The following is a 20,914-nucleotide window of genomic DNA, read 5'->3' as shown; positions in this document are numbered from 1 at the left end:
GTCCAGGGCCTCCGCTTGTGCATCCCGCCCGCCGGGACCCCAGCCGGCCGCCGCCCGGACCCGCCGCGAGCTTCTTGCGTCAGCCCCGGCGGGGGTGGGGAGTTTTGGGCAGCGCAGCCCGCGCGGCCGGCCCCAGAAGGAAGGGCCCCGGCTCTCGCCCCGCCCTCGGGGAGGAGGAGGAGGAGGCGGCGGGAGGCGGAGCGGCCCCGAACCTTGCCAGTAGTCGGGTCGTGTAGCTAAGCAGCAAGTGCCCGGGATCCCGGAGGAGCCGCCGCCAGCGCCGCGAGTGCCGCCCTGTCCGCGCCGCGCCTCCGGGACAGGGTCGCCGTCGGGAAGCCTCAGTACCGGGTTGCCCTGATTCAGCATGATGGACTTGGAGCTGCCGCCGTCGGGACTACAGTCCCAGCAGGTGCTGCCCGGGGTCGCGGGACGCCCCCGGTGTCGAATGCCGGGACAGGGACGGGGGCTGGGGCGCCCGGGGCGGCCAGGGAGGGACAGCTGGCTCCAGGACTGCAGCCGCTGCGTTTGCGCCGAGTCTGGGCGAGAAGGGACTGACCGCGAGGGGCGTGGGGTCCGGACCCACATCGTGCCCGCGACCCTCGAAGGCGACTGGTTTGGGGAGACACTCGGGTGTCGGCGCCCGCTCGGGAGCGCAGAACGGGTCCCTCTGCGCCCCGATCCGCTCCCCTCCCACGGAGATGGGACGCGGGGCACCGGGAGGCCCCCCGAGTCTGTATGGCTCCAGAGGCGACTGGCCAGAAGGGGTGGACGCTGGCGGTCCGAGCCGGCGCGGACCGGCCCTTCCGGGGCCGTGCGGCTCCCCCGCCTCGGAGCCGGCAAAAATGTGCCTAGTCACGGGGCCGCTCTCGGGGGAGCTGAGGTCTCCTCCGGGCTGGAGCCGGGAGCCCCTCCTGGCCGCCTGCCTTGGACCCCGGGGGCCCAGGAGCTCCGCGGGCGCGGGTGGCGGCGCGGCGCGCCCACCCCGCGGCGCCGTCCGTGCACGCTTGTTTGCAAAGTAATCAATCGGGCAGTCCATCGGCTCACTCTTTGGCAGTCACGAGCCGCAAGCCCAGCCCCCCTGGGGGAGGAGGAAGTCACGAAATGCCCTGGGCACCCTCCTGCCTGGACGTGCGGGGGCTCGGGGAGCAGACCTGCGCTCTGCCCCGGGGAGCAGCTGGTGCTGGGGACTCGAGCCTGGGCCCTGGCGACGCGGCAGGAAGTGCGGGAAGGGGCGTCGGGGTGTGCAGCTGCGGGTGCCCCGGCTGCGGGTGCCCCGGCTGCGGGTTCCGGGCGCGGTTCGTCGCGGCGGCTCGCGCCGCGTGGTGGCCTCGGCTGTCACGGCGGCCCTCAGTTGGCCCTTTCCTGCTCCGTAGCGTGCAAACCCCGCGCGCCCGGGCCAAGGGACAAGTTGGAGCTGTTGATCCTGTTGCGCAATTGTTATTTTCCCCCGGGCGGCTTTGTCTTTGGAATAAGCGTTTCAGAATTGCAATTCCGAAATGTTTAAGGCAGGATTTTCTGTTCTGTACTCTCAGGGGTAAGAGTGGCGGGCGTAGATTAGGATTTCTGTTGCTCTCAGGCTGTTCAACTTTTTTTTTTTTAAACTTGAGCTGTTATGTCTGCCTCGGGTGCTTTATCTGGTTTTCTTTTTCTGTTTGAGAATTGGCTTCATTTTCTTAGCATGTTCTCCCCTCTTGTAATTGCGGGGGGTGGCACACTTATGTTTCATAATACATCATTAGCGAGTTTTGTAAATAGTTCTAAAACTGAAAAAAGTTTCTGTTCACACATTGTAGGAGCTTTTCAAGGAGTCGACATTTATGTTTTCATCTTTTTTGGTTGGTTGGTTGGTTGGTTATTAGGTCTTTTTTAAAAAAACTATTCTTGGCAGTATGCTAATTGATAACTACAGTAAATGTCTCTGTACTTCATGAACACCCAGTTTTAGACCGATCTCCAAGATCCAACGTGAGGGTTTGAGTAGTGTAACGTACTTAAGAGCTGCTTGTTTTGAACTTTGCCCCAGTAATGACTGGTCGTCCTCTCCTGGTTCCTTCTAGAATGAAGCAGCAGCTTATCCTTTCTGACTTCCTTCTTTTAAACTGTAATTTATAGTGAAGCTAGTTTGACCAAAGAATATAGGATGCAAATAAACTTTGGTCTCTGTCTTGGCTGTACAGTATTGCCTTCCACACAAAAGTGCGTAAAATGTGGCTGCTGTTTGTTCTCAAATGCGAATTTCTCACTGCTGTGCGACCAAAACTAGGCACCATTTCACCGTTATCGTCACACATCAGTTTGTATCTGTCAAGGTGGTGAGAAAAACAAATGGAGCGAAGTTTACCAAAGGATCCAAAAGTTTCTTTGACCTTTTCCCACAGAAACAGGCCAGCTTCTGCCTGGAGGATGTGTCGGTGAGCAGGGCAGGAGGGAGAGCCAGATTCTCTGTCCTCTCCTTGAAGCAGCATCCATTAGTCCCCGCAAGGGTGTCTCGGAGAGATAAAGGAACTTTCATAGATGAGGGATACAGTCGATCTTGAACATTAAGATTATGTTTCAAAGATGAAGAAAAATAGAACAGGCCTCTGGTCTCCTGAATGAGTGTCAAGCAGAGAACAGGTTGATTTGAGATCCGTGAGACGTTTCTTGAGAGGTTGTGAAAGCAGCATCTAGGAGGACGGATGCCTGGCTCAGGGCAGCCTTTCCGCATTGAAAGTTACTTGGGCGGGCGGATGTGTGGCCAGGCAGTGAGACCGCCCGGGATCCCTGCTTGCGCACAGGGCCTGGGTCGCCAGGCTCAGCTCCTGCTTACACACACCCAGGGAGATAGCAGCTGATGGCTGGAGCAGACACCCAGAGGAGAGGCCTAGGTTGAGTCCCCACCTCTAGGCTTTGGTGTCCTGACCAGTCCATTTAAAGGGGGTTTTGCATAAAAAAAATCCTCTCATTTTGCCTTGAACCTGAGTTAATTGCGAGTAAGCAGGTGAAATTTGCATTAAGATGGTAATAGTTGAGTTATTGAGCACTTCCCTGCAAGTGATGATAATGGGCTAATTGCTTCATGTGCATGTTTTCACAGTAACCCCAGGGAAAATGCTACCATCTCCAGCTTCCAGGTTAGGACAAAGATCCAGTTCAAACCTAAGTAATACTTACTTACATGGGCTCAGTTAGTTAAACCTCAACAACTTTTTTTTTAAAGATTTATTTTATTTGTATTGGAAAGTTAGATATACATTTACAGAGAGGAGGAGAGACAGAGAGAAAGATCTTCCATCCTATGATTCACTCCCCAATTGAGCACAATGGCCAGAGACTTCCTCTGGGTCTCCCAAGTGGTTGCAGGGTCCCAAAGCTTTGGGCCGTCCTGGACTGCTTTCCCAGGCCACAACCAGGGAGCTGGATGGGAAGTGGAGCTGCCGGGATTAGAACCGGCGTCCATATGGGATCCTGGTGCGTTCAAGGTGAGGACTTTAACAGCTAGGCCATACTGCCGGGCCCTAAACCTCAACACCTTTTAAAAAGAGGATTAATTGGGGTCAAGGACTGTTGGCAGGAAAATGCATTTCCCATGTTCCAAGAGGGAAGAAGTAGGCCCTGGTGGAATTAATGTACAGAGCTGGAAAATAACATAGTAGTTGAAAAAAACTCCAGGGATTTCAGCAGTCACCAAGCTGCAGCCTCTTGTTTCTAGGAACACAGTTAAGTCTGTTAGCTTCTTGGGCCCCTTTGCCTTGGTTTGCCTTACTAGTTGGCACAGTTTCCTGTTCCACTGGCTCTTTTTATCTTGAAGCAGGCATTCAAGTGGGCGGCAGGCCTGGTAGTTAGAATGCCCACATCCTACACTGCAAATCCTCAGGCTGATCCCTTGCTCCAGGTTCCCGGCTCCAGCTTTCTGCTAATGAGGACCCTGGGAGGCAGCAGGTGGTGGCTCTCGTGTTTGGGTTCCTGCACCTGCGTGGGAGACCTCGCATGAGCTCCATTGTTTTCGTCCCTGACTCAGCCCTGGCTGCTGAAGGCTGGTTGGCTGGTGAACCTGTGGATGGGAGATCTCTGCATCTCTGCCTTGCAAGCAAGAGAAAATAAAAAAAAAAAAATTAAAAAGTGGTAATAGTAAAATAATACACACACATTTGGTGTGTAAACATGGTAAAGCACATTTGGTAGTGAAACATGGTAAAGAACATTGCCAGGGTTAAAAGCGCTTGAAAGTGGAGAGAATGGAGTGGGTGGGTGTGATCTGAAGATGGGCAGCTAGCAGAAACCTGTCAGCTCAAACTTCACACTAATCCCCTGTTTGGGCACTTGTGAATGGAGGCCAGAAAGGCTTAAGTCCTTCTCATTGAAGCTTACCTGTGGCTTTGGGAATAGTATCTTTCAAACTCACACAGCACCTTATTTCCTAGTCCTGGTTGTTGAACAAATGTTTTTGGAAGGTTGTACTATTTGTCTGAATTAAGTATGCTGCAGGAGTTTTCAGAATCTGATAGGTAATTTGTCTAGGTTTATGTAAACCCCAGGGTTTAAGTACATGGCCCAGCCACTTCTGAAAGGTGATAAGTCCATTGAGTACCAGGGTATAGGAGATCAAGTTTACTGCCTAATGATGATTAACCTGTTTGTCCTTGACTATGGCAATGAGACTGAATATTTATCTTACATTTTCTATAAGATGGAGAATAGAGCTTTCATTTTGATAATCTGATTTCCAGGAGTTATCGAGATTTTATTGCCACTTGCTTTTAAATAAGTGCCAACAAATATTTGTTCAGCCGGCTTCAGGGTTGGCATTGTAGTATAGTGGGCTAAGCTTTCACCTGTGAGGCCGGTATCCCACGTGGGCCCTGGCTCAAGTCCCAACTGCTTCACTTCTGATTCCTACTAATGCACTTGGGAAAGCAGCAGAGGGAGGCTCAAGTGCCTGAGTGGAGTTCCTGGTTGCTAAGTTCAGTCTGACGTAACCCCAGCTGTTAGATCCACTGGGGAGTGAAACCAGCAGACCATTGATCTCTCTGTCCTCCTTCGTCCCCGCACCTTGGTTTCCCTGCCTTTCACATAAATAATAAATCTTTAAAGCGGGGGGTGAGGTGGAAGTGTTTCAAGATACTGGCTAAGGCTTCTTTAGTCGATAATGATATGTTTCCTGGAAACCAAAGGAAAATATATGTTCAAATATGTAATTATTACATTCCCAGGTTGTGGTGGAGAAATATGAGTGGAATTCTTCCACTAATCCTTCTAGACAAAACAAAGCTGTTGAAACGCTGCCTGTTGAAAGTTGAAGTTTTCTTGCTCTAGCCCCTGCCACAATAAACACTTCCCGACTGTCAGTGAGAAGAATTTTAAGAACTCTAAGCGTGGGAAGCACTTGTAACCATTTTCACAGAATCTGCACTGTAATACCTGAGTGTCAACACAGCCTTCTGATGGAGACACATTGTGGATGTGAGCATATGAGTTTCTTTTTCCCAAACTGTGGCCTCAAGACAACTCCTGGATGTAGGTGGGATTTGGGACACCAAGTCCACCTTTCCAGGGCCCTGTTGGAAATTGATTCTTGATACTCATTACTGTATCAACCTGTACTTCTTGGCTGTGCCAAGTCCTCCTTTCTTCTCCGTAAGCTTGGCAGTTGAGACTTTGGGTCATATGGCAGCAGCAGCATGCATGCCAACAGGATCCAAACTATTACATCCTTACATTGGAGGGGAAAAAATGGGAAAGAAATCGGGCGCATCATATCTCTTTGGCTTTATTGCCTCTGTCCGAGTGTATAGCTACTGTCTTCTGTATTGCTTCAGCGAATCCCTTTAACAGCCATTAAAACAGCCTCCCTCCTCACCAAGGGCTGCCAGAAGAACCTGCCAGCCAGCTCCAGTCGCCCTGTCCATTGCCCGTTTGACGGGGTGCTGTGCTAGTCATCAACATTAGGAAATTCTGTGAACATCTCCCTCCCGTGGCTTTATGTTCAAGAATGCAGTATCTTCTTATTTTGCTCATTCTTAGGAGTTTTGTGTCGAGTGATGTACATGTAGAGTGTCTAAAGTACCTCAAAGTACCTTTCCTGGCAAAAATGTGACTTATGGTCAGAGTGGGTTAGTACCCCCCCCCCATTCAGTGTGAAAGAAATGACATGAACTTGGGAGTATCGTTGACTGGATAGATATAGGGGGCATCCACTGAGGGCTAGGGGATTTTGCCTGACAGTTTTCTGCTATAGCACAAGGTTATGATGTTGTACCTGGATGCAGAATCCAACCTGCTGCCAGCCAAAAGAATTAGACTAGAGGGAAAAGAAGATAGTCCTTTTTGGCCTGCCATGAATGGGACAGGCCAAGAGGCTGGCTGTGATGTCGGGGTTCCTGAGCAACGACTGAGCACCTGTGCTTTTAATTGGTTTGTTTTGCAGTCCTGGAGCCACGGAGCCTTCTATCTCTAGAAAGTAGTGAAGAACCATGGATTTTTTCACTGGGGAAAAAAAAAAACCAACTTTTTAAAAAACCATCAAAATCCTGGAAATAAAGCCACCAAAAATAAAAACTATCATAAAAAAGCCCAAGTTTTTGTTCCTGGTAATTTTCAATGAAACATGTTGAAATGTGTGTTGAGAGGTTGGCATTTGGTGTGTCATGAGTAAGATGCTTCTTGAGACACCCACATCCCCGAGTGAGTGCTTGGGTTCGGGTCTCAGCTCAGCTTCCAATTCTGGCTTCCTACTAATCCGCACTCTGAGAGGCAGCTGATAGTGGCTCAAGTGTTGGGGTCCCTGCCACCCATGTGAGAGACCACACAGTGGAGTTCCTGGCTCCTGGCCTCAGCCTGACCCAGCCCTAGCTATTGTGACTGTTTGAGGAGTGAACCAGCAGATAAAAGAACTCTCTCTTTTTATATATATAACTAGGCATAGATATAGATATGGATATAGATGTGGATATAGCCATATCTTTCAAATAAATTATAAAGTTCAAAAAAGATATGTTGATATACCAGCAACCAAGGATGATCAGGACTGGTGCGGCCCGAGCTGGTGATGTCCTCCTACTGTCCATGTGGTGATGCTTTCCTGCTGTTCCCACACTGAGGCCAGGACCCAGAATGAGATTCATTCTTAATGGTCCAGAGACACAGCTTTAAACTAAACTGGCAACTTCGTCATGAGGCTGCATATTTGGGGGAGTCTTTGGAATGGTGATTTCTAAGCTGTGACCCTTGGGCAGGAGGATGGGGCCAGGATCGGGGAAAGGCATATTGGGAAATAGTGGGAGGGACTTTGCATCTCTCCCTATTGAACCTGATAAATTACTGCCTCTCCTCTCCAGAGAGATGTGGGTGGTGGTGACTCTGCTGGGGAGAGACTGTTGTCTCCTTCCATCTTGTTCCTGCAGGATTCTGGGACTCTGGGAGCATGTGGCTCTTCTGTCCCTCATGTTTGCTGGGTTCCCTGATAAGTCCAAAGTTCATTTGTGGTGTAACACTTCAGTGTTTGTGTGTGTGTGTGTAAGCGTGCGTGCACATGCAAAATAAAATATGAGTGGGAGCTAAGAGGTGCCAGTGTTGTGGAACAGAGGGTTAAGCTGCTCAATGCTGGCATCCTGTATTGGATCACCTGCTCCAGGCCTGCCTGCTGTGCTTCTTCTGATCTGTCTCCATGCTAATGCCGCCTGCAAAAGCAGCAGAGAATACCCCTGCTACATGTGTAAGAGACCTGGGTGGAGTTCCAGGTTCCCAGCTTCAGTCTGACTCAGCCCTGGCCATAGTACCCATTTAGAGGAGCGAACCAGCAGATGGAAAGATCTCTCTCTCTCTCTCTCCCTCCTTCTCAAGCACACACAGATTTCCAAATAAGCACATCTTGCGGCGGGAGGTGGGGCGGGGAGGAGAACAAGGAGAGTTGAAACCAACTTTCATCGCAGTCCCTGATTGTAGCTCACTCGCTCTGCTGTGGTGCCACAGGATGACTGAATGTAGTTAGTCATCCCTGGCTATACACAGGGCACTGGTTTCCAGAAATCCTGGCAGACACTGGAATGTGAGAATGCTCCTTATGTGGCAGAAGATGGTGGGTATTTGCCCATGATCTAATGTCAGGATTGATTGAACATAAAACTAGAAGATGCTTAACGGAGAAATGGTTTTATTAAACTACACCGCAGCCATCATCCATACTTTGAGGATGACACACCTTGTCTAAGCACATCAGACTTTCATATCCCCAAAGCCAGGGTGTCAAAGCTCTTGCTACAAAGGCCAGAATAGGCAAGCTTTTGTTCATCACTATCTGGAAGGAAACTAACAGTTTCTAGGGTTAGTTTTTCTATGTTAATTAAAGCAAAAGGGGAGAGCAACATAGCCAGCCTGAACAAAGGGAGAGCAGAGGAGAAAGCTTTGGGGTTAGGGGGGCCTTCCTTAATTTACGACCCTCTGGAGACATTTGGAGAGAGAGCATTGGGACTTAGTTGCTCCCAGATAAACCATCACACCAGGTGTTCCTGGCTTGTGATAAGCCTCTAGTCTGCTGACTCAGCTCCTTCAACCTAGACATACCTGCTCAGATGCTCACTCCATTTCTAGGTTTCTTATAGTACCTGATATAATGTAAATGTCCAGTAAATGGTTTCTAAACCATGCTGTTAGAAAATAATGATGGCGAAAAGGTCTACTTGTTCAGCACACATGAGACTTTTTTCAAGTTTTCACCTTGTGGTTGGCTGGATACAACAAGAAAGAACTTGGGAGTGTGGAGGGCTGGCTGACTGTATGGGTGGAACTGGTAGTTTCCTGGGGAAGAAATAGGGGGTAATAATGGGAAGTAGCATTTATCAAAATCTGCCAGTACTGTCCTTGCCCCTAATATGTTCACCTACTTGATCTTGTCTGTGAATTCTATGGAGTCACGATGTTATGAAAAAGAAACCTATGAAAAGGTTAAGTCTTTCGTCCAGTGCTACAGGATAGCAGGTGGCAGAGTGGGGAATTTCTTCTTAAAAATTTTTTTGAAAGGCAGTTAGGGAGATGGCTGGGATGACTGAAGCTGTGCAGGCTGAAGCTAGGTACCTGGAGCTTCGTCAGGGTCTTGCACGTGCGATATCCCCGAGCTGAGCTGATCTGAAGCCAGGAGCTTCCTCCAGGTCTCCTACGTGGACGCAGGGTTCCAAGGTCCTTTGCCATCCTCCACTGCTTTCCCAGGTCACGAGCAGGGAGCTGGATGGGAAGTGGGGATGCTGGGATTAGAACTGGCACCCATATGGGATCCCAGCACTACCAAAGTGAGGATTTGACCGTTGAGCAATTGCGCCTGGCCCTTCTTAAGGAAAGGAGGGTTGGAAGAAGAGATCAGAGAGAGGCATGTTACCTGATGTGGTAATGCTTGCTACTGATAGCTACTGTTTCTCAAGCCAACAGCTGCGAGGCGTGGGTCCTAGGAAGATAAACATGCCTGTGGTTTTAATTGTGAAGGAGACAATGTAGGAGTCATATGCCTTCTCTCCTAGCTGGCCACTGTTTGAAGGAAACAGGAAGAGAAGCTACTGTATGTTGGTAGCTTAGTGCTGTGGGAAAAATGTCTAGGATTTGAGAGCACAATCATCTACTTCTTGGTGTGTTTCTGACCTCAGCCTGAGGGAAATAGTGTCTTCTAAGAAAATACACCACAAGGTTACATCGCTTGCTTGGATTGTACATCGCTTGCTTGGATTGTTATCAAGATTACAACATTTTTTAGTGGATACTTCAAGATAGTCTCATATCAGTCCTTAAGAAAAATGAATTGATTGACTCAAACGAATGTGTATTAACAGTTCTTAAGACATAATACTTTATTTCTAGTAGAGTCCTCCAGACCCTATAATTTTCAAGTATTGGTTCTGGCAGTTGGGTCATTCATGATGTTAAGCATGACATCTGCGTTACTTATGTAGTTTACCTTCTTTAACCCCTTGTAGTCTGGGGTATATGAGGAAAATACTGAATTCTGGGCCTAAGTAATGTACATAATAATGATGATACGTATATGTAATCATTTGACAGATGTTGGGGAAAATCCCAGGTATGGGGTTGTTCTATCGTTCTAGAACAATGGAGCAAATGTCCTTCAGTAACATCTGTTTTTGAAATTGCCTCTTTTACATAGTCAATCGTTTTAGTAGTTTATGTACCTGGATTACAAGAAGTGTTTTCTATCATAATTAGCATAAGTGTTAGTATCTTTTATCTCCTTTACTTTGAGTGTGAGTTCCTCTAGGGTGTGTTTGTATTTTAGTGATGCATTTTTGTAGCTCTCAGGTCCAGCGGCATGTCTGGTGCTTACTTAAGAATTATTCAAGGGCTCGACATGGTAAACTAGCTGCTAAAGCCTTCACCTTGCATGCACCGGGATCCCATGTGGACACCGGGTCATACCCCAGCTGCCCTGCTTCCCATCCAGCTCCCTGCTTGTGGCCTGGGAAAGCAGCCGAGGACAGCCCAAAGCCTTGGGACCCTGCACCCACATGGGAGACCCAGAAGAAGCTCCTGACTTTGGATTGGCTCAGCTCTGGCCATTTGTGGCCACTTGGGAAGTGAATCATCGGGTGGAAGATCTTCCTCTCTGTCTCTCCTCTCTGTATATCTGACTTTAAATAAAAATAAACAAAGCTATTAAAAAATAAAAAAAGAATTGTTCAAGAAATGTGAGACTGGGTCTCTCAAGTGCCTTCTAGGATCCTGAAATGAATGCAGTCTAGACTGATACATGAAAGAGCCTGGCAGTGCACCTGGGGAAATGTCACTTCCAATTGAGGTGCTCAGAGAGGAGAGCCTGGAGGAAGTGGCTTTGCTGGGTTTTTTGTTTTGTTTTTTTTGGTTTTTTTGGGGGGGAGTGGTGTTAGTGATTCGTTTTCTGAAATGGAGAGTGAACCTAGAAAGTGCTGCTGTCCCTGGATTACTTTCCAGATGCCTGCAACAGTGAGGGCCCGGACTGGACTAGGCAGAAGCCAGCAGCCTGGAATTCTATACAGGTCCCGCACATAGTGGCTGAGAGCCAACCACTTGGCCCATCACCAGCCGTCTTTCAGGTTACGCCGTAGCAGGAAGCTTGAACTGGGAGTGGAGCCAAGACTCAAACTGTCTCAGTGTCTTAACGTCTGGGTCAGTTACCTGAGGAGACATTTTAACCAGAATTTTTTGAAGTGTAGATTTTATTTGGCTTAGGTTTCAGTTGGAAGCCCCATGAATGGTGCTGGCAGAGAACTGAAAAGGTTACTACTACCTTTAGGAGGTGGTTTCACGTTTGTACAAGGCTGTCTGGGGCCACGTGGAAGGTTTTGGGAAGAGCAAGGCACCCCAGCTGAGTGAGGATGGGAAGTCTTGGAGAATGAGGAGATGGACAGGTTGGAGGTGGGGCTGGTGCCATGGTGTCTGAGCGTGAGCACTTGTAGTGGTTGTTGGACCATCAGCATGAGTTCAGAGGAGCTGTCGCTGGAACTAATGGCTGGCCGTTGAGGAAGCATGTCTTGATGTTTCTCCTTGGAGAGCGTTGTGCTGCTCCTGTGTCCTGACAGCACTTTCTGGAAGGATCCTGGTCTTTCCCCCAGGGAGAGTTACTTTCTTTTCGCTCCTTCTCTTATCACTTTAGTCATCGCAGCAGTCTTGCCCCTGACTCGCTGTCACCATGATGAGCAGTGTTCACCCGGACAGATGGGCGTTTGGCCTTGGGCTTAAGATGCCCTGGTACCTGTGTTCAGTCCCTACGCCTACTCCTGACTGCAGCTTCCTGCTAATGCAGATGCTGGTCGCACAATGCATTGATTGGGTGGCTATCACTCATGAGGGCAAGTTGGGCTGGATGCCCTGTCAAACCTGGTGAAGTACAGTGCACTCTCCCTTGGTCTAGGTGAAGAATGGACCTGGAGCTGTTATGTTTACTGGCCCTATAATGGGACGAACTTCCATTTAATCTCTTCATAGTGGATCATAGAACTGTCTTATTGTCCTTGGAATTCAGTAAAGAACTGGGTTCAACAATCTAGCACCCAGTACACATTCAAGAAACAATAGCCATGATTGTTAGCATCATTCTAATCTTTTCCAAAATTAATTTTTATCTATTTTCTGTTTTTATTTGAAAGAGAAAAAGAGAGGCAGATACACTTTCCATCCTCTGGTTTGCTCCCTAAATGTTCACAACAAGACCCAGGGGTGGGCCAAGCTGAAGCCAGGAGTCCAGAACCCAGTCCACTCATGAGTAAGCAGGGACTTGAGCAATGGAGCCATCACCCAGGGTCCTGCATCAGCAGGAAACGAGTTAGGAACAGAACCGGGACTCAAACCCAGGTCCTCTGCTTTGGGATGAGGCCATCGCATGGGATTTCTCAGCCATTGTGCCAACACCCACCCCTGTATTCCTATCTTGTGAGAGATGCTTGGCTGTGTGAAAATCTGAAATTTCTCTCCTTGAAATCCAGCCACGGGACCGCATAAACATCCCTGCCGGAGTTCAGCTCTTAGCTGTCAACATCTCATCGTCCCACAATCTTCCCTGCATGTGTCCTGGCCTGACGTGAAGGCCTGGTTGTCATGGGCATTGAAACCCCTGAGAGTAAGCCAGCCCATGGTGAAGCTCACCACACATCTGTGTTCCCCTGCTGCGTGCCCTGTGCCCTGCAGGGTTGGTAAAGCCTCACACAGAACTCCTTCCCAGACGCGCTTTGCTCCTGCCAGATGTTCTTCCCCTGGTGTATTCTGGGAGCAGGAGTGTGTGGGGACCAGAGGAGCAGTTGTGGAAGGCTAACCGCAAGCACAGACAGAGCGGATTCCAGCGGCTTGGTCACCTCTGCCCTCATTGGTCCCCACCCTTCTTAAAGCCTTAACAATGTTTCTTTGCAATGACTACCCTAAATAACTTTGGCCTTAAACAAAGAGTAATGAAGAGAAGGGTGGTGGGAGAGAAAAAGCCAAAATTGGAGAAGATGACGCAGCTGAGAATGGTTTACATTGACTGCCCTTTGTTGTTGCCATGCAAACATCTGCCACAGAAATGGGTTATGACCTCACCCTCTATTTTTTACGCGGTGGTTGGACTTGGAGGCCTAGGCAGCGGATTGCGTCTCACAGCTGCTTGGTGTCTGCAACAAGGGTCCACTTTATTAATAGTGCTGGTTCCTTGGTCGGGGCTTGTCTTTTCTTTCTTGTTTGTTTGTATGGAGTATTTACAATTTAATTAATTAATTAATTAATTTTGTCATATAAAAAACAAATTAACAGACCCTGGGATGACTGGCTGTTGTGGCCACTTGGGAAGTGAACCAGTGAAAGAAAGATATTTCTTTCTCTCCTTCTCTCTGTATATCTACTTTTAGAATGAAAATGGATAATTTTTTTTTAAAAGAGTCCAAATTACTACTTGGCAATTGGCAATAAAAATAGGTACAGAATGTTTTCTTTTTATTAAAATATTTATTTATTTTTACTGGAAAGCAGAGAGGAGAGACAGAGAAGAAGGTATTCCGTCTGTTGATTCTCTCCCCAAGCGGCCACAAAGGCCAGCGATCCGAAGCCAGGAGCCTGGAGTCTCTTCCGGGTCTCCCATGTGGGTGCAGGGTCCCATGGCTTTGGTTCCCATCCACTACTGCTTTCTCAGGCCACAAGCATGGAGCTGGATGGGAAGCAGGGCAGCTGGGGCACGAACCAGTGCTCATATGGGATCCTGGCACGTGCAGGCAAGAACTTTAGTGACTAGGTCACTGCGCTGGGCAATGTGTGTATGTGTGTGTGTGTGTGTGTGTGTGTGTGTGTGTGTGTGTGTGTATTTCTCAGTGTATGTAACTGGAAACAGCAGTTGAGATATACTTAGCAAATTTAGTGTTGATTCATACCTTTCTTTGGAACAGGTAGAATTCTGCCAGCATCAAATGGCCTTTATTTCTATCCATCCTTCAGATGACTTTTGCAATAGTGGTAATTGTGTGATGGCGCCTGGACCATTACCTTGCTTACTGACGTCAGGATGGGCACTTAGCCATCTTGAATCCTTTTGGTTTAGGCTCATGAGAAGCTCTTTCAAAGTCCATGAGGTGGCTTTTCTGAAATAATAATCACTATTGCATCAAACAACCTCATGTAATTTGAAGGTTTCATTTTCCTGGGGTATTCGGTTTTTCCTTAGGAAGGAGCAGAGTTTAGTTGGAAGGAATTCGCCTCTAAACAGTGTGGAGGGTTCTTCGCTGGGCCCCTGCTATAATGTATTGTCCCACCATCTCACTGGCCACCAGTGTCACTTTAGAGCACTTGAAGTGTGGCTGGCACAGGGAGGGAACTGATCAAGCATATACCCTCACTGTCTTGGGAGGACTACATTTCTTGTTATTGTATTGGGTAAGATTTGTTATTCTCTATGTTGAATCTGTTCATCGCTTCTAGTACTTAACTGATTATTATTTTTTTTTTGGATTTTGGTTATGTGTTAAGATAATGTTCAAATTATTGGATGAAATAAAAGACATTAACATTGTTTTATCTACTAAAAAACAGTAAAATCACATTGGTGGCATGCATTGTGTTTCTATCAAACAGTGCTGCTTTAGTTGCATATACAAGTCCCGAAGTAGGCCCTTCAAAAACGGCCAGTGTTAATCGTCAGATTCGTGTTGAGGACTTCCTAGAATCCGTCATCAGAGAAGGCAATCACTGGGCTCAGCTTGCCCACTCCCACCCTTCGGTGGATGAAGAAGCTGGGCGAAGGTTGCTATAGCATGGTGTGGCCTGATCACAGGTGGGGCCTGGTAGCGGCCGTTTACCGCCTGTGCCTTTGGACCCTGGACTTACTTGGCGCTGGAAATGTAGCGGACATCAGAGCTTCTACAGCTCCAGATGGCAGAAAACACCTTCTTAAAAAGAAACTTTTGTCCTGGGTCTGCCAGCGTACAGAATGATCACATGGGTGGTAGAGCTTCGTCCCGTGAGCAGTGTAGCCAGCGGGGCCCAGTAGTAAGGGGCAAATTCCCCCACCCTACATGAGCATTTATTTTGGACAACTCCATACGGCTTTCCTTTTTAAGCCCAGCAAGTTCTTTCTCAGAGATCTTTGGCTCGGCCTATAGATTTTAACAGGAAAAACCTGCGCCTTCGTGTCTAATTGTGTAGTTGAGGTTGTTTGAGATCTCTTCAAAATTTAGGACTGTTTCATGGTATTGTTCTCTTAGGAATAAAAAATGATCTAAAGAAGCCATCAACAACCATAGTCAATGCACTTAACCCAAACCAGAATTTGACTGACTTTTTGAGGAAGGGGCAGGGGAACCCTTACAATTCCCCTGCTGGCACTGTGGCTCTCTGACACGCCCCTCAGATCTGAAGGGGCAATGCCAGGGTTGCTGCTGGCAAGGTGCCCAACCTTTGATATTTAACCTTGTTCTTCTGGGTTTCCTCATCTCACCTTCACACGGAGCAGCAGTGTGGGAATGAATGACACATGATGATGCAAGTTGAAGTGGTGTGTGTCCTTAAAGCGCTGCAGGTGTAAGGACTGACTGCTCCAACAGCTTAATCCAGGAAGTGTCAGACTTGGAGGACTTGGCCCTGAATCCATTGCTTTGGGCTTTCTCATGGGTCCACACACTAATTTCCTTTTTTTTTTTTTTAAAGATGTATTTATTTTTTATTGGAAAGTCAGATTTACTGAGAGAAGGGGAGACAGAAAGATCTTCCATTTGCTAGTTCACTCCCCAAGTCGCTGAAATAGCCAGAGCTGAGCTGATCTGAAGCCAGGAGCCAGGATCTTCTTCTAGGTTTCCCACATGAGTGTAAGGTCCTAAGGTTTTGGGCCATCCTCTATTGCGTTCTGAGGCCACAAGCAGGAAGCTAGAAGGGAAGTGATACAGCCAGGACACAAACCGGCACCCATATGGGATCCCAGCACATACAAGGTGAGGACTTTAGCCACTAGGCTACCGCTCTGCCCTCCACATGCTAATTTCAAGTTACTTCTGCACTTGGATATGTAACAGTGGAAATGATCCGCCTGCAGGGGTTTAGAAGCCAGAGACTCTTATGCCTTTTGTATTAAGCAAAGGTAGAATCCTAGAAAGTTATGTAGTTACCCAGAAATTGTGGGTGGGAGAAGGAAGGTTTTCATGACAATGCGGGTCAGACATCAGCTGGAGAGTTTTTTGTTTTTTCCTTTCTTTTTTTTTAATTGGCCCAGGCCTGGCTGTGTGGCCATCTGGGGTGTGAGCCAGCGGATGGAGGTTTGTTTTTCCGTCTGTATGTAACTATCAAATAAATAAATCTTGGAGTGTGGTGGGGGGAGTTTATCATGTCCATTAGGCTGGGGTGGTCGATTTTGCCTGTTGAAGTGTCCCCCCTGTGAGGACTCTGTGTGACCTCCATCTTATCTGTGAGTTGATGGCCTCTATGTTCCTTGCCCTGAAAATGTGCTGCCATCCCCCAAAGGCACAGGCCAATGGCTTTTTTTGGAAAATGGCTGAGCATAGATTCCTGGTTAAAGAAATACTCTGTGGGCTGGCACCATGACTCAACAGGCTGACCCTCTACTTTCAAACACCAGAATCCCATGTGGGTGCTGGTTCATGTCCTGGGTGCTCCACTTCCAACTCCCTGCTTGTGGTCTGGGAAAGCAGTAGAGGATGGCCCAAGGCTTTGGGACCCTGCACTCACCTGGGAGACTCAGAAGAGGTTCCTGGCTTTGGGTGCACCCAGCTCCGGATATTGCAGCCATTTGGGGAGTGAACCAGCAGATGGAAGATGTTTCTCTGTCCATCTCTCTGAATATTTTGCCTTTCTGATAGAAATAAATAAATCTTGAAAGAAAGAAAATGCTCTGTGTTGGTTGACCTTTTCAGGTGGTGATATTTATTTTATTTATTTATTTTTAAAAGATTTATTTATTTTTATTGCAAAGTCAAATATACAGAGAAGAGGAGAGACCGCAACAGCCAGTGCTGCGCCTGTCCGAAGCCAGGAGCCCGGAACTTCTTCCAGGTCTCCCTCATAGGTGCAGGGTCCCAAGGCCTTGGGCTGTCCTTGACTGCTTTCCCAGGCCATAGCAGGGAGCTGGATGGGAAGTGGGGCACTCGGGATTAGAACTGACACCCATACGGGATCCTGGCACGTTCAAAACGAGGACTTTAGCCGCCAGGCCCTATTTATTTATTTACTTATTTGCCCCAATTTTATCACTCAAAGATAGGACGGGACTGCTTGTGAAATGGTAGCAACCCAACACTTGGATCTGCTTGCCTGCTGCAGGGTAAGTCTGCCACTGACATCCAGGTGGTGGAAGATAGTAGTTTATTTGCAAAGAGCATCTCAAGGAGCTCAAGGAGTGTTGCTGGGCCCCCAGGCTCCTGGAGGAGTTAAGGAAAAGATGAGAGAGTTTATAGTTTGAAGCTGTGGTTGAAAAGTGTGAGTTCAGCTCGCTTGCTGGTCTCTGGTTGATCCACTGTATTCATCTTAATCCTCTCATTGGCCAGTGATATCTTATTTTGGAGGGGGATAGCCTGTAACTTCAGCCTGGGATCTATGTGCAGGTGGCAGTTATCTTTTGCCCAGGGGCTGGGCTCTCAAAGACGCCCAAGGTAAGAAGATGTAACTTCAGGGAAGTATATGTAGAGAACGCAAATGATCCTGGGAACCTCATGATCCGGGACTTTGTGTGGAGACTTTACCACTCAGTTTAAGGAGTTTCTTTTACAGGTTGACTTGCATTCATGGGGGCAAGGTCAGGAAGCATGAAGCTAAGGAAAGGAGCCTGAGCGAGCGGAGGACTACAGCCTGACAGTATCTAGTACCTGCAACAGAGGCATAGTACAGGCTTTCGCCTTGTCTCTGGAGTATCAGCTGTCCTGTGCAAACACTTAACATGCATTTGAGGAGCACCAAGTGCCAGTATCTGGATGGTGTGGGGGCAGGAGGACACTGGGAGGTTGGTTACTTTGGGAAAGGACACGTGTGAGATTACTATTGCAGCTTTTACATTTGAATCCTGTTACTTGGGTTATCTATTGACAGGAAGACATTGCCATGCCCTAAGAGTTTACAGTCTAGTCAAATCATTGTAACAGAACCTCGATAGACACTTGTATGACCTTAATATGGGGTAATATTGGCTTTATGGGAAGATTGATTTCCCTGCTAACCTTTCCTTATGCAATTGGCTTGGCCCGATTGGCCTCTTTAGTCATCCGGATTAGGCAGGCCCAGAGGGCACAGTTACAAGTCTTAGCTTTCGGCCTCGGAGACAGTGTGAGGCTAAGACAGTACCCACGTTTTCTACTGTGACGTGAATACTGCAGGGCACATGGGAAAACACCTCCTAGACTCCGAATCACAAGGTCCAGGCCAGCGCTGCTCCCTGTGCGGACAACTGGATCCTCCAAACCTCTCTGTGCTTGTCCAGGAAAGAAATTCACAATACCCGAGCCTCCTTCCTAATTGTTCCTGGGGTGAGGCACCAAGGAGACTGCCAGCCTTGAACAATCCTGTGAACCACAAATTGTGCAGACACCAGTTGTGATGGAAGCTGTTGTGTACCTGCAAGGCCGGCAGGCTAGAGCAAAGGGTGCTAGAGGGAAAAAAATCAAAGGAATCAACCACACACACACACACACACACACACACACACACACACACACACACACACAGCATGGACGAGTTGAAATTAGAGAAAGAGACCTTTGCTAGTTTTAGAATCGTTTGATGTCTGATCTTGTGCAAGTTATGCTCTTAGACCTGTTTGCCTATTTGCAAAAAAGAGAGGGGCTGTCTGGGTGATTCCTGCGACCCATTCCAGTCGCAGCATTCCGTGACAGTGTGACATTAAAAGTCATTCCCAGCCCGGTTGAGTCACAATGACCCAAAAGTGCAGATGCGAGGAGGAAGTCCCTTTGTGTGTGTCAATGAGAACTTTCCTTTGTGCTGGAGGTTCTGGGCCAAGAAGGTGAGATGTATGGCCACCAGCGGGAGGTCAGGAATACCCAGCAACATTGGGGAGCTTTTGTTGTGTTCTTGTCACCCACATAACGTGGAAAACCAGGCTTAACTCTGACTTATTGAGTAGGATGCTCATACTGTCACATTTGGTGTATTTCATGGCAGTGGCTACCTACCTCTTGAAGCTTAATTAAAAAAAAAAAAAAACATGTTATTTATTTGAAAGTGAGCTGGATAGACAGAGAGGTCTTCTCTTTTTGTTCACTCCTCAAATGGCAGCAGTGACCTTGGGTGAGCTGTGTCAAGAAAAAGCCAGGAGCCTAGAACTCCATCCTACTGTCCCACATGGGTAGCACAGGCCTGGTTTCTTAGGCCTTCCCAGGTGCGTTAGCAGGGAAGGGGTCAAAAGTGGAGTAGCAGGGACTTCAAATGGCATTGGTGTGACAGCCGGAGGCTTCCTGTGTGTGTTTAGTGGCATTTCTGTGATCCCCGGGCTCTTACTCTTCTATGTGTCTCATCACAATTCCTACAACCAGAGACGGTCTCTTACTCATGCTTGTGTTCCTGGTGCCCGAGAGGTGGTCTGTGTGTGTGTTAGATGGGGAAATGGGCAGTCAGTCTATGCAAGTTGGATTAGTGTATGTACACTAACGTTGTTGATCTTGACTACCACCATTCTGGTCAGATGAAGTTTCAGCCTTTAGTTTATTGTTTTAAGGATTAATTCACACTTAAAAGTCCACATTAGAAAGAAGAACTATACAGGGGTCAGTGTGATGTGACTCCTTGGGTTAAACAGCTGCTTTCATTGCCAGTTTCCCAGGTCAGAGTGCAGGTTCCAGTCTGAGCTGCCCTGCTTCTTGTGCGGTTCCCTGCTAACATGCTGGGGAAAGCAGTGGACGATGACTTAGAATTTTGGACCCCTGCTACTCATGAGGGAGACTCTGGGTGGAGTTTCTGGCTCTTGGCCTCATCCTACCCCTGCTCTGATTATGACCATTTGGGGAGTACATCAGCAGATGGAAAGTTGATCTCTCTCACTTACTTTCCTCTCTTTCGAATGAATAAGTAAAAATTTTAAGACTTGGAAAGACAAATTTGCAGAGGAGAGACAAAAAGAAAGATCTTCCATCCACTGGTTTACTCCCCAAGTGAATGCAATGGCCAGAGTTAAACCCATCTGAAGTCAAGAGCCAGGAGCTTCTTTTGGGTCTCCGATGTGCATGTAAGGTCCCAAGACTTTGAGTCATTCTCTGCTGCTTTCCCAAGCCACAAGCAGGGAGCTGGATGGGAAGTAGAGATGCCAGGACATGAACTGGTACCCATATGGGATCCTGGTGCTTGCAAGGGGAGGATTAGCCAATTGAGCCTTTGTGCCAGGCCCATGAATAAGTAAATTAAAAAAAAAAAAAACAAAGGGCCAGGCATGGTGGCCTAGCGCCTAAAGTCCTCATCTTGAATGCGCCGGGATCCCATATGGGCACTGGTTTGTGTTCTGGCAAACTGCTTTCCATCCAGCTCCTTGCTTGTGGCCTGGTAAAGCAGTCAAAGATGGCCCAAGGCCTTGGGACCCTGCACCTGTGTGGGAGACCTGGAAGAGCTCCTGGCTCCTGGCTTCGGATCAGCGCAGCTCTGCCCACTGTGGTCATTTGGAGGAGTGAATCAACAAATGGAAGATCTTCCTCTCTGTCTCTCCTCTCTGCGTATCTGACTTTCCAATGAAAATAAATAAATCTTTAAAAGAAAAAAAAAACGTATTTTGGAATTCATTTTAGCAGGATTTGAAACTTTAAAAAGCTGAGTGTTTTATGTAGTTCCTATATAAGACTATTGCCTACATGATATAAATAATGTATCTAAAATTCACCAGCAGTTACACTGGCTACCAGTAACACACAGCATTAGCTGCTCAGTGCCCAAGCTTCGGGCCTGGCCACTTCAGATTCTTAGTATTTTTTAGCCTAACTCAGGGCAAAAAAAAATTTATGAAGAA

General features: G+C 47.9%; 1 protein-coding gene across 1 annotated transcript in view; it reads left to right on the top strand.

Annotated features, from left to right (window-relative positions):
- The first annotated feature begins 265 nt into the window (after positions 1-265).
- NFE2L2 (nuclear factor, erythroid 2 like 2) overlaps positions 266-20,914 on the top strand; it is a 31,649-nt gene continuing 11,000 nt past the window's right edge. The window contains exon 1 of the mRNA XM_040971781.1: positions 266-409. Within this exon, the coding sequence (XP_040827715.1) occupies positions 365-409 (45 nt within the window). The 5' untranslated portion in view covers positions 266-364. The remainder of the gene's footprint in view (positions 410-20,914) is intronic.

Source organism: Ochotona curzoniae, unplaced genomic scaffold (assembly GCF_017591425.1).
Source record: "Ochotona curzoniae isolate NIBS_2020 unplaced genomic scaffold, NIBS_Ocur_1.0 contig_2210, whole genome shotgun sequence".
In the NCBI taxonomy this organism is placed as follows: Eukaryota; Metazoa; Chordata; class Mammalia; order Lagomorpha; family Ochotonidae; genus Ochotona; species Ochotona curzoniae.
The sequence above is the reverse complement of the archived record's forward strand: the minus strand, read 5'-3'. Positions and strand labels throughout refer to the sequence as shown.